Here is a 15,937-nt window from a genome sequence, read left to right on the forward strand (position 1 = left end):
GAACCCAGGTTGGGAACCCCTGTTCTAAAACATAGTGTTGGATCTGGACAAAATATTGCCCAGAAGGTTCTTCAGACGTCAAGAATAAGTTATAAATCTTGTGGTTATTGCCATTTTATTAAATGTTCATAAACAATGAAATAACAGCAACCATCTCTACTATAAGTAAGAAAGAACAACAAAAGAACCAAGAATGCCCAAATCTTGTCTTGTGGTTGTCTTAATACTGAAAACAAGCTCAAACTAGACAGATAAGAAAATTTGTTTGATAAGAACAGTCTATGAGACAGCTTTATTTTTTGCTGGTGTGTGACATGCTTGCAAGACAAAGTACAAATATAGCAGAACCAGCAATATTACTAATCATGGAAAATCTATTGAACATTTAAAGAAAATTGGGTGTTATACAAACATCTAAGCAAGCATGAAGTTAAACTATAAGAAAAATAACAATTTAGACTCTAATCCAACAATAGGTTGGCACACAACTGGGGTATTATGTCTAATTCTGGTTATCTCAAATGCATTGGGAAGAGTGGGAGAGTTTAGAAAAGATGCAGAAAAGTTGAGCTATGGTAGTTGTGGTCTAGATTTGTTTCCCTTGAAGCAAAGAAGACTGAGTGGAAATATAAAATATAAATCACAATGGCTTAATTAGGATAACTGGAGATGAGCTGTTTCCATTATAGTATTGTTCAAGGGCTAAATGTAATGAATAATGGGTGAGTGGGAATGTGAAGGAAAACTTTATACAGGATGTGACAGCAATCTAGAACTTCTGCCTGTAGGAGTACTGGAAATTAAGACAAAGTGCTGATAACACTTTGCAGTATCTGTGGAGACAAAAACTTGGGTTAATATGTGAGGACTTTGACAAACAGATCCATGTAGCCAGTCCTCTCCTGGTAGCATTTTTCATATCACCATCTCAATTCTTATGGTCAGTTTTATCCCAGAAGGATATTACTCTCTGAATATCAAATGCATTTAAGGCAACTACAATGCAACTCTGTTTTGGTATATGTTTGTTCATTCTAGAAAACCATAATTTGTCTCTGTCACTAGTGAGGATACTAAAGTGAAATCAGATAATCAGGACTGAAGCAGCTAATTGGACAAATGGTTAATATTTGATTGACATTGAAGATGGCCCCCTTGTTTGGATTACGCTTTATATACAGTGAATTGCTTATAGTCAAATATCCAACCAGAATATAAGAAACTTGTTGGGAGACATTTTAACAAACAATTGCTTCAGAACTTGGGCTTGTGAAATCTGAAACGTTCACCACAGATTCACCTCTTTACATTTTCTTTCTGACTGGAGCTAATCGCCCTGAAGGTCAGGAATGCTTCAGTTGATCTCCAGCTTTCTGTGGTAGCCAGCCTGGCTTCTCACTTCCAAAGGACAGAAATGGAGATGGGAACAGGCTCAACTGTCCAGTTTCACCCCAGTAACAGAATGTACTGCCAAGACCTGCTGTTTGGATTTCCGTGCAAACTTTTACTGCAAGGCATTAGACTGTGTTGGGAGTTATTAATCCTGTTTCCTGTTCATGCCAATATGTTAGACAAAGGGAGGCAGTATACTAGGTGAGAAAGGATGTTTTTGAGAATGCCCAGTCGAATTTTCTTTTCATTGTTTTTCAAGTATTTTTAACTATTCTGTAGTTAAGTAAAAAAAAATCTCTAGTTTGAATATGCATAATCTGCAAATTCGTGAAATCCAGAAGTTTTTAAGGTCCCTCTGATCTGAATTATGGGTCTCTATCATATGCTACCACCTTGAAACTGAGGCATTTGTGCTTATCATTTATGGTATGTGGCAAAACATCCGAACAACACTGATTATGCTAGAGTGAAGAGAAATTATAGAATTCCTCCATTCATGTGGAATGTTGGAAAATCTATAGAAACTAGGAAAGAATGACTTGGAGCAAACCCCAAGATGTTTATTTGAGTGGCAGCACAGAAAGTTGTGCTGTTTTGCGGCGAGAGTGATTCAAATCAGGAGATTGCCGAATACAGGACCATATACTAACCTACGTCAGCTGACTTCATTAAACTTGTTTATGAATGACTTGGAGTGTCACAACAAAGGAATTGTCCTGTTGTTGGATCACCTGCACAGAAAGGCCAAATCATTTCAACAGGGATTGAAAATTAGTGAATATTGAGATTTTGACTTGCTGGTTTGAAGAACATCCACTTCATGAAAATGAGAGGCAAGAGATTTAGTGAAGTACATTGATTTATTTGCAAGTGGCTTTGAGAAATGGTCACCAATAGTAAATTTAATAATGTTTTTTTTCTATTCTAACTGGTATAAATTTTATTTGTAAAGCATATAACCCACATAAGGTGCACAAAATGTCATTGCTTAATATTGTGACTAACAATAACTAATACTGTTTAGTATTATCAGTGATCAATGTTTATAATTGAAATTTATCTGCAATTTAAATATTGTGCATTTGCAAGTGATTAGATTGAAAACCTTCCACTGTGCACTTAGGTTTGTATTTATGCATTTTGAAAGCTTTTGTATATTAAAAGTTCATGAAAAGTGGGAATATTTAATATACATTGCTGAAGTGACTGATTATCCTAATATACATGATCTCTATGGAAAAAAATGTATTACCATATCAGACTGATAGCATTGATAAGTTTATTTATTATTTTCTGTGTGTGTATGTATGAGGTTGTGGTGGAAATCAGACTGCATACCAAAGGGAAAGAAATAAACTACTGCAAATACTGGCAATCCAAAACAAAAGTAGATCAATCTGGAAATATTATTAATGTTGCCAAATCCTTGAGGTAAATCTGGACAGCTAGGGTTGCAATGGCCAATACTGGATGACATCTTTTTAAGACGAGTGGAGAAAAATTCAGGGGAGAAGTCCGAGGTAGTGTTTTTTAAATCTAGAAATTTAGTGGTTGCCTGGATAGCACTGCTGGGGTTGGTGATGGAGGCTGATACAATAGAGACATTTAAAAAAACACTTAGATAGGCAGATGGATCTCAGAAAAATGTAAGGTAATGAATTGTGTAGGAGAGTAGGGTTAGATTGATCATGGAGTAGGTGTATAATGCAGTTTGGGACAATATCATGGGCTTGACAGGCCCATACTGTGCTGTACTGTTCTGTGTTCGAGGTGAGAGGACGATGAAATTAATGTTTTGTGTCTCATCTAGAAAGCATTTTGTTTTCCTTGGTTGGAATTAATATTCTTACTGGCCAGTAGTGTACTAATGCACTGTTCATCAGTCCTCTAGGGTGAGGCTCCAGACTGCCTTCTATTTTTTTTATGTAGCTTATTGTGAAGGCTGAGAATTTAAATGATTACAGTATTACAAAATTTCCATTATCGTTTATGTGTGCCTGATTGACATTTTGATAGCACTAGAAAAGCTTATTGGTATTTTACTTCATGCCTATATCATATATTTACATATATGAATCATTTGCCAGGTTACATATTACTTTTATAGAGGATAACTATTTTGGAGGAAATGGCTGTTTGTCTGCATAATCTTGTATGTATGTTGTTGCTTTTTTTTGTGTGTATATGCACTGCAATTTGACCAGCTATTTTATACTGATATTCTGTAAAAACAAATAGAAGATTTAATTTTTTCCCCCCACTTGTGTTTACATTGCAAACCGTTTTTCTGTTGTATAGGAAACATCGTAGCAATGTGGGACCAAGCAAAACTGTAACTCATTCACGGCGAAATATTGTGGGTTGCAGAATTGAACATGGGTGGAAAGAACAAGGTGGAATTACACAATGGAAAGGCACAGTTTTGGATCAAGTTCCAGTAAATCCGGCACTTTACCTTATCAAATACGATGGATTTGACTGTGTATATGGACTTGAACTTCACAAAGATGAAAGGGTGTTAGGATTTCGGGTCCTCCCAGATAGAGTTTGTGAGTGATGATACGATTTCATAATCACTAATGACACAAAATTACATGATCAACTAACATTTTTGCCAGCATAATTTCATCAGTTGCTCAGTATTTTGTGCATTGTCTTTTGCTTTTAGCCGCTTCTCGAATCAGTGACGTAGATCTGGCAGAAATGATGATAGGCAAAGCAGTTGAGCACATGTTTGAGAAAGATGATGATGGGGCTAAAGATGAATGGCGGGGAATGGTGCTGGCACGTGCTCCAATCATGAATACCTGGTTTTATATTACCTATGAAAAGGATCCCGTCTTGTACATGTACCAGCTTTTAGAAGACTACAAAGAAGGAGATTTACGAATTATGCCTGACTCAAGTAAGTACCAAGTGAAGCTATTATTTTTGTAAATAATGAGATAAGACAGAACATAGAAGCACAATTAGGCCATCTGGCCCATTGAGTCTGCTCCATCATGGCTTGATCCAATTTTCCTCTCAGCCCCAATCTCCTGCTTTCTCCCTGTATCCCTTCATGCCCTGACCAATCAAGAATTTATCAACCTCTGCCTTAAATATAGATAAAGACTTGGTCTCCATGGCTGATTGTGGCAAAGAATTCCACAGAGTCACCACTCTGTGCCGAAAGGAGTTCTTCCTCATCTCCTTTCTAAAAGGACGCCCCTCCATTCTGAGGCTGTATCCTCTGGTCTTAGACTCTCCCACTGCAGGAAACATCTTCTCCACATCCACTCCATCAAGGCCTTCCACCATTCAATAGGTTTCAATGAGGTCACCTATCATTCTTCTGAATTACAGTGAGTACACACCTCGAGCCATCAAACACTCTTCTTATGACAAGCCATTCATTCTTGGAATCATTTTCGTGAACTTCCTTTGAACCTTCTCCAGTTTCAGCACATCCTCTCTAAGATACGGGGCCCAAAACTGCTCACAATGCTCCAAGTGAGGCCTCACCAGAGCTTTAAAAAGTCTCAACATCACATCCTTGCTTTTATATTCTAGTCCTCTTGAGATGAATGCTAACATCGCATTTGTCTTCCTCACCACAGATTCAACCTGCAAATCAAACTTTAGGGAATCCTGCACAAGGACTCCCAAGTCCCTTTGCAACTCGGTTTTTGTATTTCCTCTCCATTTAGAAAATGGTCAACCTTTTCACTTTTTCTTCCAAAGTGCTTGACCATACACTTCACAACACTGTATTCCATCTGCCATTTCTTTGCCCATTCTCCAAATCTGTCTAAGTACCTTCTGTAGCCTCTCTACTTCCTCAATCTGCCTGCCCCTCCACCTTTCTTTCATTTTTAAAATCTTTTTATTTTTTATATAATCTTCTACAGCTATAAAATACAAAAGTTCAACAAATTAGTATATATATAATTAATAAAGCTGAAGGAGAAAGAACTTGTATATGCTAATAAAAAATTTATATAAGAAAAAGAAGGAAAAAAGAGAACCCCAACTAACTTTTTAAAAAAAAAACCCCACTAACTACAAAAGGAAAAAAAAACCATTAGGAGCCAACTCCCGGAGCAATACGTTTTACAATCATATTTTTAATATATATATATATATAAAAAAAAACAACAACTGCCAAATCACATTTATATAACCTAAAATTGGAAGGAAACTATATAAATTAATTCAAATTAAATGATAATATTTGGCAAAAGAGCCCCACCTTCTCTCAAAATCGAATCGGGGATCAAAAGTTCTACTTCTAACTTTTTCCGAACTAAGCTGTAACATTACTTGGGAAAACCATTGAATTAGTGTAGGGGCAGAAGTATCTTTCCATTTCAATAAAATAGCCCTTCTTGCCAACAATGTAACAAATGCAATTACATGTTGGTTTGAAAATGAAATACCCTGAATATGATGCGGAACTATTCCAAATAGAACAGTCAATGTATTGGGTTGTAAATTTATTTTCAAAGCTTTAGACATTTTAGAAAATAATGATTTCCACAAAGATTTCAATGAGGAACATGATAAGAACATATGTGACAAAGTAGCTGCTTCATTTTTACACCTATCACAATAGTTGTCTATATTAGGAAATATTTTGGATAGCCTCTCCTTTGTTAAATAATAACGGTGAACAATTTTAAATTGAATTAAACAATGATTGGCACATATTGAAGAAGAATTAACCATTTTCAGAACTTGCAACTTGCAACCAATCTTCATTAACAGAAGTCATATTAAGTTCTCTCTCCCAATCTTGTTTAATCCTTAGTGAGAGGTTATCTTTTTGTAGTAAAAATATATTATAAATTCTACCAATGGAACCTGTCACTAAAGGATTCATATTCAAAATAGTATCCAACAAATCAGATTCTTGCATATATGGAAACGTAGAAACATATTTTTGTAAGAGGGTTTTGTGTACAGGAGCAAGGACATTATATTATGATTATACAGGACCTTTCTTTATATTATCTGCAAACTTTGCAACAAAGCCATCAATTCCTTCATCCAAATCAATGACATATAACGTAAAAAGAATTGGCCCTAACACAGAGCACTGTGGAACACCACTAGTCACCGGCAGACAGCCAGAAAAGTGTCCCTTTATTCCCACTCTTTGCCTCCTGCCAATCAGCCAGCACTTTATCCAAGCTAGAATCTTACCTGTAATACCATGGGCTCCTAGCTTGTTAAGCAGCCTCATGTGTGGCACCTTGTCAAAGGCCTTCTGAAAATCCAAGTACACAGCATCAACAGATTCCCCTTATCTACCCTGCTTGTTATTTTTTCAAAGAATTCCAACAGATTTGTCAGGCAAGATTTTCCCATGCTGACCACAGCCTATTTTATCATGTGTCTCCAAGTATCCTGAGATCTCATCCTTAATAATTGGCTCGAACGTCTTCCCAACCACTGAGGTCAGACAACTGGCCTATAGTTTCCTTTCTTCTGCCTTTTTTCCTGCTTGAAGAATGGCATTTGCAATTTTCCAGTCTTCCAGGACTATCCCAGAACTTAGTGATTCTCAAAAGATCATTACTAACACAGCTGCATGATCTTTTCAGCCATCACTTTCAGAATTCTTGGATGTACACCATCTGATCCAGGTGACTTATCTAACTTCAGACCTTTAAGCTTCCCAAGAAATAATGTTCTTTCTCTGATTATTTGCTGTAGGTAAAATACAACTAATGACATGTATCCTAATTGGATGTTTGTGATGTAATGTTCGATTTCTGCAAGACCATACAGCTCGGGAGGTGAACCTGTGGCACACATTTCATTTTGGGATGCGCAAAATTTTTGTTGGCATGTGGCATGCAGTGCTGCCCCTTGATTCTTTACAGCCCACCAGCAATAAAAATATACAAAATGATTCTCTTTACGACCAAATGAAAGGGCAAATGATTTTTACAATCGGAGAGCAGTGAGATATTTTCACAAGAAAAGTCTCACACTGGCTTGGAATCCTTGTAGACCTAATGTACATATCAGTATCTGGATAGTAAACAGTTACAATAAAAATTATTTAGAAATTATATTTTTCAATTATCTTTTTAAAAGTTTAATATTAAAATTTTTTCTAAAACTCCATTTATTGCAATTTTATGCTTTAATAGTAAAACAGTGAATAACAAATAAATAACAAATTGGTGATAACCTTCCAAAAAATTCTCTCGCATACCATGGTGATTTTGAGCAGAGATTATCATTGATTAATTTTTAATCAATTATAACAATAATTCTGGACTTCACTGAGGGAAAATGACGCAAGTGTTTTCCTTAATAAGGTTGATAATTATTGTTAATACTTCATTAATCAATGATAATCTCTGCTCAAAATCACCATGGCACACAAGAGAATTTCTTGGAAGATTATTGCTAATTTGGGCACATGCTTTCAGAAGGGTTCACCATCCCTGCCATAGAAGCAATCTCGTTATGTGGACTGGAATCATTGCTCTTTCTTATATCCCTTAAAAGTAATTATCTACTGGGCTCAACCACTTTTAGCTGAGTATTTTGAGAAATTCTATCAATATTTTCCCATCGGAAAGCAACTCCTGATGAATGTTGATATACAAAGGGAACTGGACATCTTGTCCACCGATTATCGAAAATAAACAAGCAGGTGAAGCAAGCAGTTAGTAAGTCAAATAGTACTCTGGCATTCATTGCAGAGGGTTTTGTGTACAGGAGCAAGGACATTAGATTACGGTTATACAGGACCTTATTGAGACTATACTTGCAGTACTAATTGGTTTCTTAACTAAAGGAGATACCCAATTTAGAGTAAGTGTAATGAATATTTACTAGGCACTGTCTTGGAGAGGCAACACTGCTGAGTGAATCTGTCAGGTACGTAGCCTCAAGATTCGGAAGTAGATTTAGGATGGAGATAAGGAGGGGGAATTGCTTTTCCCAGACAGTGGTGAATCTGTGGAATTCTCTGCCCAATGAACCATTGGAGGCTACCTCAGTAAATATATTTAAGACAAGGTTGAATAGATGTTTGCATAGTAGGGGAATTAAGGGTTATGGGGAAAAGGCAGGTAGGTGGAGATAAGTCCATGGCCAGATCAGCCATGATCTTATTGAATGGCGGAGCAGGCTCGATGGGCCAGATGGCCTACTCCCACTCCAATTTCTTGTGTTCTTGTGTAGGTAGCCTGTATTCACTAAATTGCAGAAAAATGTGGGAAGATACCATTGAAGTGTACAAAATACTGATAGACCTTGACAGGCTGAATGTAGGAACAGCGTTTCTTCTGGACTGAGGATTCTAGAACTGGGGGGTGGGGGCTTCAATCTTGGGACATTTTAAACTGAGAAGAGTAGCAGTTTCTTCACTTAGAGGGTAGTAAATCAGTAGATTTTTTTTTCCACTGAAACAGTGATATCACCGAATGTATCTAAGGCATTAGTATATTTCTTGTCACAAAGGCATCAAAAATACGGTATTAAGATAGAGGATGAGCCATGATCGTATTGAATGGTGGAGAGGATTGAAGGGTAAGTGGTCTACTTTATATTAAAAAAAGTGCTGAAGTAAGAATGATCTACAGACTCCTAGTTTTGCTGATGGTTAAAATTTCTGATTGATTCTACAGATAACGATTCTCCACCAGCTGAGAGAGAACCAGGAGAAGTAGTAGACAGCTTGGTGGGTAAACAAGTGGAATACGCCAAAGAAGATGGCTCAAAGAGGACTGGCATGGTCATCCACCAAGTAGAAGCCAAACCATCAGTGTATTTTATCAAGTTCGATGATGATTTTCACATTTATGTTTACGATTTAGTAAAAACTTCTTAGATGCACTCCATAATATAATGGGAAGGCCATATTGGCCTGTACATGAACTAATTCCATATGTGGACATTGATAAACTAGGCTTCTAGAAGTCCAGTAAGATGTGTAAGCTGATAATCTCTGCCAACAGAAGTTTGAATCAGATAAATGGTTCTATAAATATTTCCATTTATGATGGTATGAACGCAAGATGGTTTTTTGCAGAAAGAAGTCTTAAACCAGTATTTAAAAGAAATGGAAACAAGATTTCCAGTGCACTTTGTCACAAATGTGCTAGAAGATAATAAACATCAGCAAGGGTTTGGCAATAGAGTGAGTAAGTATAGTAGCATAAATTTCAACTTAGCAAAACAATCATCTGAATTGGGGGGAAAAACAGTGGTGAAGGAAGAGAGGAGTGGACTGGTCATTGTCTTATAGCTCGTTTCAATTTAACATCACATTTGAAGATTGTGACTCTTGAAGTTGAGCACATCTTTGGGCTCAGAGTAAGCAGCAAATTTATTAATATTTTACTGTATAGAATTAGATCTCCTTTATGGCCTGTTGCAGTAATATTAAGAAGTGGAGTTCAATATTTTTCATAAAGCCTTTTGTTTCAAAATGAACATAATAAGTGTCTTAAATTAGCCATAATTTGTTATGTGGTAAACAGTGCATATGTCAGAAGAAATTAATATGAGATAAAGGAGTAAGGGGAATAGAATAATTTGCTAATATCTTTGGGAAAGCTTGACTAGTATGTCATTGAAGTAGTAATTTTAAGTTTTTTTGTGATATAATCATCGTGGTATTTATTATCCATCGTAGTTGCCCTGAAAAGATGGCATACTGTTGACTTAAACTGCTGCCTTCCACATGTTGAATATCAGCAGTTTGATTCAAGTCAATGCCTTCACAAGACAACTTGGTGAAGCGTGCTGTTGAGTATAAACCAGCCAATCTGGATAAGGTTTACAGGTTCCTGCTCTAAAGAACATTTTATGACCATGTAACAACTTTGGGTTTACTTTAAGCAAAATTGGTTTCAAATTTAACACAATCCGAGTAGCATCAAGAAATAATCTAAAATCACCCAATGTTACTTAGTAAATTATAACTTGTACAGTTTTTCTTGTTTTACATAGCTAATTTTTGGTATTCATTTTATCAACAATGGAAAAGGATACATTTTTACCCTAAAATGGTAGTTAATTGACTGCATATTGTAAACATTTTCATTCAAGTGTAATAATTTGTCAATTTAATAACTATAATTTCTATTTCTGCAGCTTTGTTACTGTTCTATTTATTTTTCTCTACCTTTTCTCAAATCTTCACTCCAGTCCATCACATCTCCTTTATTTTCTGCATGTGTGCACTCCTAAATCCAAATTCCAAAATCCAACCCTTCAGCACTCTTCACCACCTAATTCTTCAATGTGTCCCAGGCTTCACTGCATTTCCATAATCCCACACAATTTCTCTGCCTCTCTTGGTATTCTCCAAAGAGACTGACTAGACTAATTGATTTCTGTGTAATTGCCAAAAACTGTGTGACCTACAGGAACTATTCTTTCGTCCTGTTTCCTGTCCCACTGGCTCTTCCAAAGATAACTTTAGGGCTTTGCCAATAAACTAATTATCAGCATCCAATTTTACATTTCACCTGAGAATGTTTGCCCACTTGTGAATAAGTTTGTTAACATTTGTGAGTTTAATGAGAATGGATGTATTGACATCATGATATTGATGGCTGAGGGGGTGATCACAGTTCCCCTTAAATCTCTGCCAAACTTAGCTTTCCACAGATGGCATCAACCAAACTCTTTCTGGTGATCCAACTCTTTCCACTAATTTATACGATGGTCATCTTGCCCTCTAGCATTTCCTCCAACTTTTAAGCATCTTGCCACCTTCTCCCTGTCTTTGATTTTGTTCCGTCCCTGAAAAAGACTATATCCCAGTTACAGCTCTATTTGAAAATCTTCAATCCGTACAGCTTTTTGTCCAACTTTTACCACCACACTTCTGCAGTTATTCACCTGTTTAACTTGTATCCACTTTCTTTACTATTCTAAGTTGTCTTCCTGTCAGGTGACAACACACTATTGACTTCTCAATTTTGAATCCCTTTCCTGTTGTTTTCTATGTAGCCTAAAGCAGGGGTCCCCAACCTTTTTTGCATTGCGGACCGGTTTAATATTGACAATATTCTTGCAGAATGGCCAACGGCGGGGTGGGGATGGTGTTCAAGTTCAACAGTGCATGACGGAATGAGGAAAGGTGTAGCTGACTCATATTGTTTCATATTGCCAAATCGTATCATTTCCTCGCAGCCCGGTAGCACGTGCTTTGCGGTCCAGTGGTTGGGGACCACTGGCCTAGAGGTATCTACACACCTCCAGTTCTAAGATCTTGTTCATTTCTGCTTGTTAATCTCCAGCCATTGGTTACTGTGGCTGTCCCTCCCCACCCCACCAAATGTCTCCAGGTTTCCTTTTCCATTAGGGTTTCACTTAAGAAGTACCTTTTTGACTCCCTGTCCAATAGTTTTGTTATGAATTGGTGTCAGTTTTATTTGATAGCAATCTGCAATGCTCCTGAGATGTTTGAAATTGCTTAAAGTGCTAAAACTTGCTTCTGTTGTTACTGCACAGTATAGCTGAAGTAATTCCTATAAGTATCAGAAGCTGATTTGCCTCTAGCTGGATGAATATTGATCATCATATTTGAATAATTTATGTAATTTATATAACACATCAAGGTAAGACTTGGTTAAAAATAAGAACCCTTTAACAACTCTAAACAGTATGTGAAACTTCTGCATCATGTTTGTACTTTCTATAATACGCTTCATCTTAAACCTTGAAACCTTCATTGTACAGTAGGAGACAGTATTGTAGATATTATCAAGAATGACTTAAACTGCAGTTCAAATGGCAGCATTAGAAGTTGCTGCTTAGACCTTGCTTATGGGTCTTCAGTAATTGTGTACTTTCATTCAGTCAAAGGAAATTGCAAGAGGTTGAGTATGTTGTCATTGGTTGGAGCAGCAGTCAGAAGTATTCTCCCTTGAGATTCATTGAACACCTCATCAGAGGAATGCAGGAAAGTTATCTGTGCTAAGACTATGAAAGTTTACTGTGCAGTAAGAAAGGCAGTGCGACAAAAGATTATTTTTTATCCCGGTTACGATACTTAGTGTTACAATATCTGATGGCATAACAAATAGTCGATAAATTCAAATTTTTGTATTGCCACTGAGTAGCTATTTTTGAAATATTACCAATGTTACAATCATGAGAGGTAAACAGGCTAGACACTATATGATTTTACAAAAAAATGGATTAAAATCTATTTTAATAAGAAATGCATGGTCAAGTTTATTAATTTGCAATAGTATTTTCTTTTTATTTTCACCTTTAAAATTCATCAGATTGAGAACATTTATAGTCAGTGTTGCTCTCTAAAGAATATTATTAGCAAATGGGAGATATTTCATAGCACTCCCAGATCTATCATCTGCCTGTGTTTAATCTCAATAATTTTAAACATTAATGCCAGTGTTCCTAAATTTAATAGTGGATAAGCCAACAATTTTAGTTTCCTTAGGTATTTTGGAAACATTGCATAGGTTACCTATACCATGGCAGTGCAAATTGAAATATTTAGCCTCTATCATTGGAGGTATCATTGGATATCTCTGCTGAAGTATTTCAAATTGTGTATTTTATCCTATAACAGTATTGCCAATCATATGACGTGAAAACTTTTTATTTACTGTTCCAATTTTTTCCTTCAGCTTTTATTGACAGCTGTTAATTACACCAGAATATAACTCCACGAGCACTGCTGGAAATCCAATAGTTTCTCCAAGTGATAATTAGATTTAAAATGCATTAATATTGGCTAGATATTGAACTATAAAGAGGCATAATCTAAACATTCAAATCAGCTGCCAAGGAATGAACATTTGCCATATTTGGCTCTGTATTAGTCCCTCAATTGAAACTTACTGCAAAATGCTTGTAGTGACTTTTACAATTGGTTTTAGCAAACAGTAGATTAACCTAGAGCTTTCCTGGTGTGTACACCATTAGTCGTTGTAAGATTCTCCAAAATAAAACTGGCACCAATTTGTGTGCCTAAATACTTCTCAAGCATCATAAACACCATGCTGGAACTAGTCCCATGTTTGTTGCTCCTTCTGGGATATGAAGCAAAATATGATTCAGTGTTAACTTTTGATTTGCCAATTCCAATAATCTGAGCCGTAGATTTTACTTGACTATATATAGTTTTGGCAGCACAATGCCTGTTTGGTTAATTCTTAGTGCACAATGTATTTCCATAGTTTCTGATGTAAATAGAACTGCCTTTTTTGTTTCAAAGTTGTTAATACAATGATACATCAGTTGTAATTTAAAGATGGTTGACTTGTATTGACTATATTAAGTTACTGGATTTTAGAACACTGAAATAAGCCACTTAAATCTGATAATATGATAAAAGATGCTTTTTCAAAACCCTCATTCACAGTGTTTGTTCTCAAAACGGGCAAAAGCAGCTACCTTGCTTTTGCTGTTAAACTAGCAGTCATTTTCAAGAACTTATGATATATTTTCTGTGAATTCTGCCTTTCAAGTACAACATTCTTTGGGTTTTCTGAATCAGGATGATAATTTTTACTTAAAAGAACATGTTAACCATCTTCCTGAGTGTTTGCTTTATTTATTCAAGTTATTTTTTCTCTTTAGCCTTGTGCTTAAACACATTACAATTTTATTCTTCAGTCATCAATGTGCAGGTACTGTGATTCAACCAGTATTCTAATATGAGCAACCAAAGGCAGATCTTATTTTCCTTTTAGATTATTTATGTAGTAAATAGTTTCTTGTGTACTTTTTTTAATGAACCACTCCTTAACCCAACCCAAGTCTGTTTTGTTAATATATGTAAACAATTTCATACTACAGTGTTGGCAGAGTTTCTGCAAATTTTGTCACTTTGTAAATTTATTAGAATGAAACCTGTAAGATTTTAGGTCCAACCCCTGTTTACCGTTGAAACAAATGTGACTTATTTGAAGTCCTTCCTAAGACAAATCGGGCAGAGATCTTTAAATCTGAAAGTGAAGTAATGAGTGACAAATTGACTTACAGATTTAGATGCAGTGCAGACATGACCCTGGTTAACAGTCTTTTTCTGGGAGCCAACAGTGCTAAAATTTTCTTGGGGCTTGTGATTATAAGTGACACAATCTTGGATATGTAATAAAAATAGTTGATCATTTAACGGGCTATATACTATGTGAAGTACAGCTTCTATATTGTGATCTTTTAAATGCAACGTGTTTTTCTGCATGTTCTGAAGTTAGAGCCATTTCACATAACCAGCTTTGCATGTAGAACTATATTTTAGTTTGTCTGTTTGCTTATTGTATTGTCTGATTGTAAGCTAGGCTGAAATGTACTGGTTTTAGAACAGTGCCAATTGTGGTGGCTTATGTCGTAAAAAGGACCATACTTTTTTATTTTCTGAGTGGTGGGTTCTTGGGTGAGGGCAAGTTGTGGTAGGGAAAATTTACCAAGGGTTGCTTGTTGTGAATTAATAAATATCAAAAGAACCTAGGTTTATTCATTAAAACACGCGACCCTTCTTGGAATGTATCCTGGACATATTGAAGTGTCAAGTTTTCAAAGAAATAGACTTGAAATATCACTCATTGGCATTTAAGCGAATATGAGCCTTTTGTTACTAATTGCAATTCACAGAATGAGCATTTATTGATACCTTTGCCATGAGCAATTGTTTTATTTAATATAGACTCAGCAAATTTAACACAATGCAACCTTCTTAGTTTAGAAGGAGGCATAACGTACGCGTGTGTGTGTGTGTGTGTGTGTGTGTGTACACATTTATACAAGGGTAAGTTTGATAATGGGCCTCCCGATATGACTTGATTTTACAAATCAAAGTCCAATATTTCCACAATTACATTTTGGAAATATTCTTTAATGAGGTGGGGGGAGGGGAGCACCACCATTAGAGTACAATGTACAATTACAAATGTATGGTCCTTCATTAGTTAGTGTTTTTTTTCAAAAAAACTACTCAGCATAAATGTACAATTGAAATGTAATATTGATGTTTGCTTCTGGAATTAGGGAAATTTTCAAATGTATAGACATTGTAGATCATGTTGCTGTAAGCCATTAGTTCTATAAACATCTTTAAAATCTTGTGCAAGTTTTTTTATAATGTTGTATAATTATAAAAATAAAAAAGTGCAATTAAAATGTGTATCATACTATTTCAAACAAACAAGAGAAAATCTGCAGATGCTGGAAATCCAAGCCCCACACACATAATGCTGGAGGAACTCAGCTGGCCAGGCAGCATCTATGGGGCGGGGAAAAAAAAGTACAGTCGATGTTTCGGGCCGAGACCCTTCGGCAGGACTGGAGAAAAAAGATGAGTAGATTTAACAGGGGAGGGGAGAGAGAAACACAAGTTGATAGGTGAAACTGTGAGGGGGAGGGATGAAGCTGGGAAATTAACTGGTGAAAGAGATACAAGGCTGGAGAGGGGGGAAATCTAATAGGAGAAAACAAGGCCATGCAAGAAAGAAAAGGGGGGAGGAGATCGGCAGGCAAGGAGGTAAGGTGAGAGAGGGAAAAGGGGATGGGGAATGACGAAGGGGAGGAGCATTACTTGAAGTTCAAGAAACCG

At 36.2% G+C, this 15,937-nt stretch overlaps 1 protein-coding gene across 12 annotated transcripts in view; it reads left to right on the top strand.

Annotated features, from left to right (window-relative positions):
- LOC134357381 (spindlin-Z) overlaps positions 1-15,519 on the top strand; it is a 120,184-nt gene extending 104,665 nt beyond the window's left edge. For all 12 annotated transcript variants that reach the window (XM_063068890.1, XM_063068895.1, XM_063068892.1 and 9 more), the window contains 3 exons: positions 3,691-3,941; positions 4,061-4,297; positions 9,024-15,519. In XM_063068890.1, coding sequence (XP_062924960.1) covers positions 3,691-3,941; positions 4,061-4,297; positions 9,024-9,226 — 691 coding nt within the window. In that variant the 3' untranslated portion in view covers positions 9,227-15,519. The remainder of the gene's footprint in view (positions 1-3,690; positions 3,942-4,060; positions 4,298-9,023) is intronic.
- The last annotated feature ends 418 nt before the right edge of the window (positions 15,520-15,937 follow it).

This window comes from Mobula hypostoma, chromosome 16 (assembly GCF_963921235.1).
Source record: "Mobula hypostoma chromosome 16, sMobHyp1.1, whole genome shotgun sequence".
NCBI classification, from domain to species: Eukaryota; Metazoa; Chordata; class Chondrichthyes; order Myliobatiformes; family Myliobatidae; genus Mobula; species Mobula hypostoma.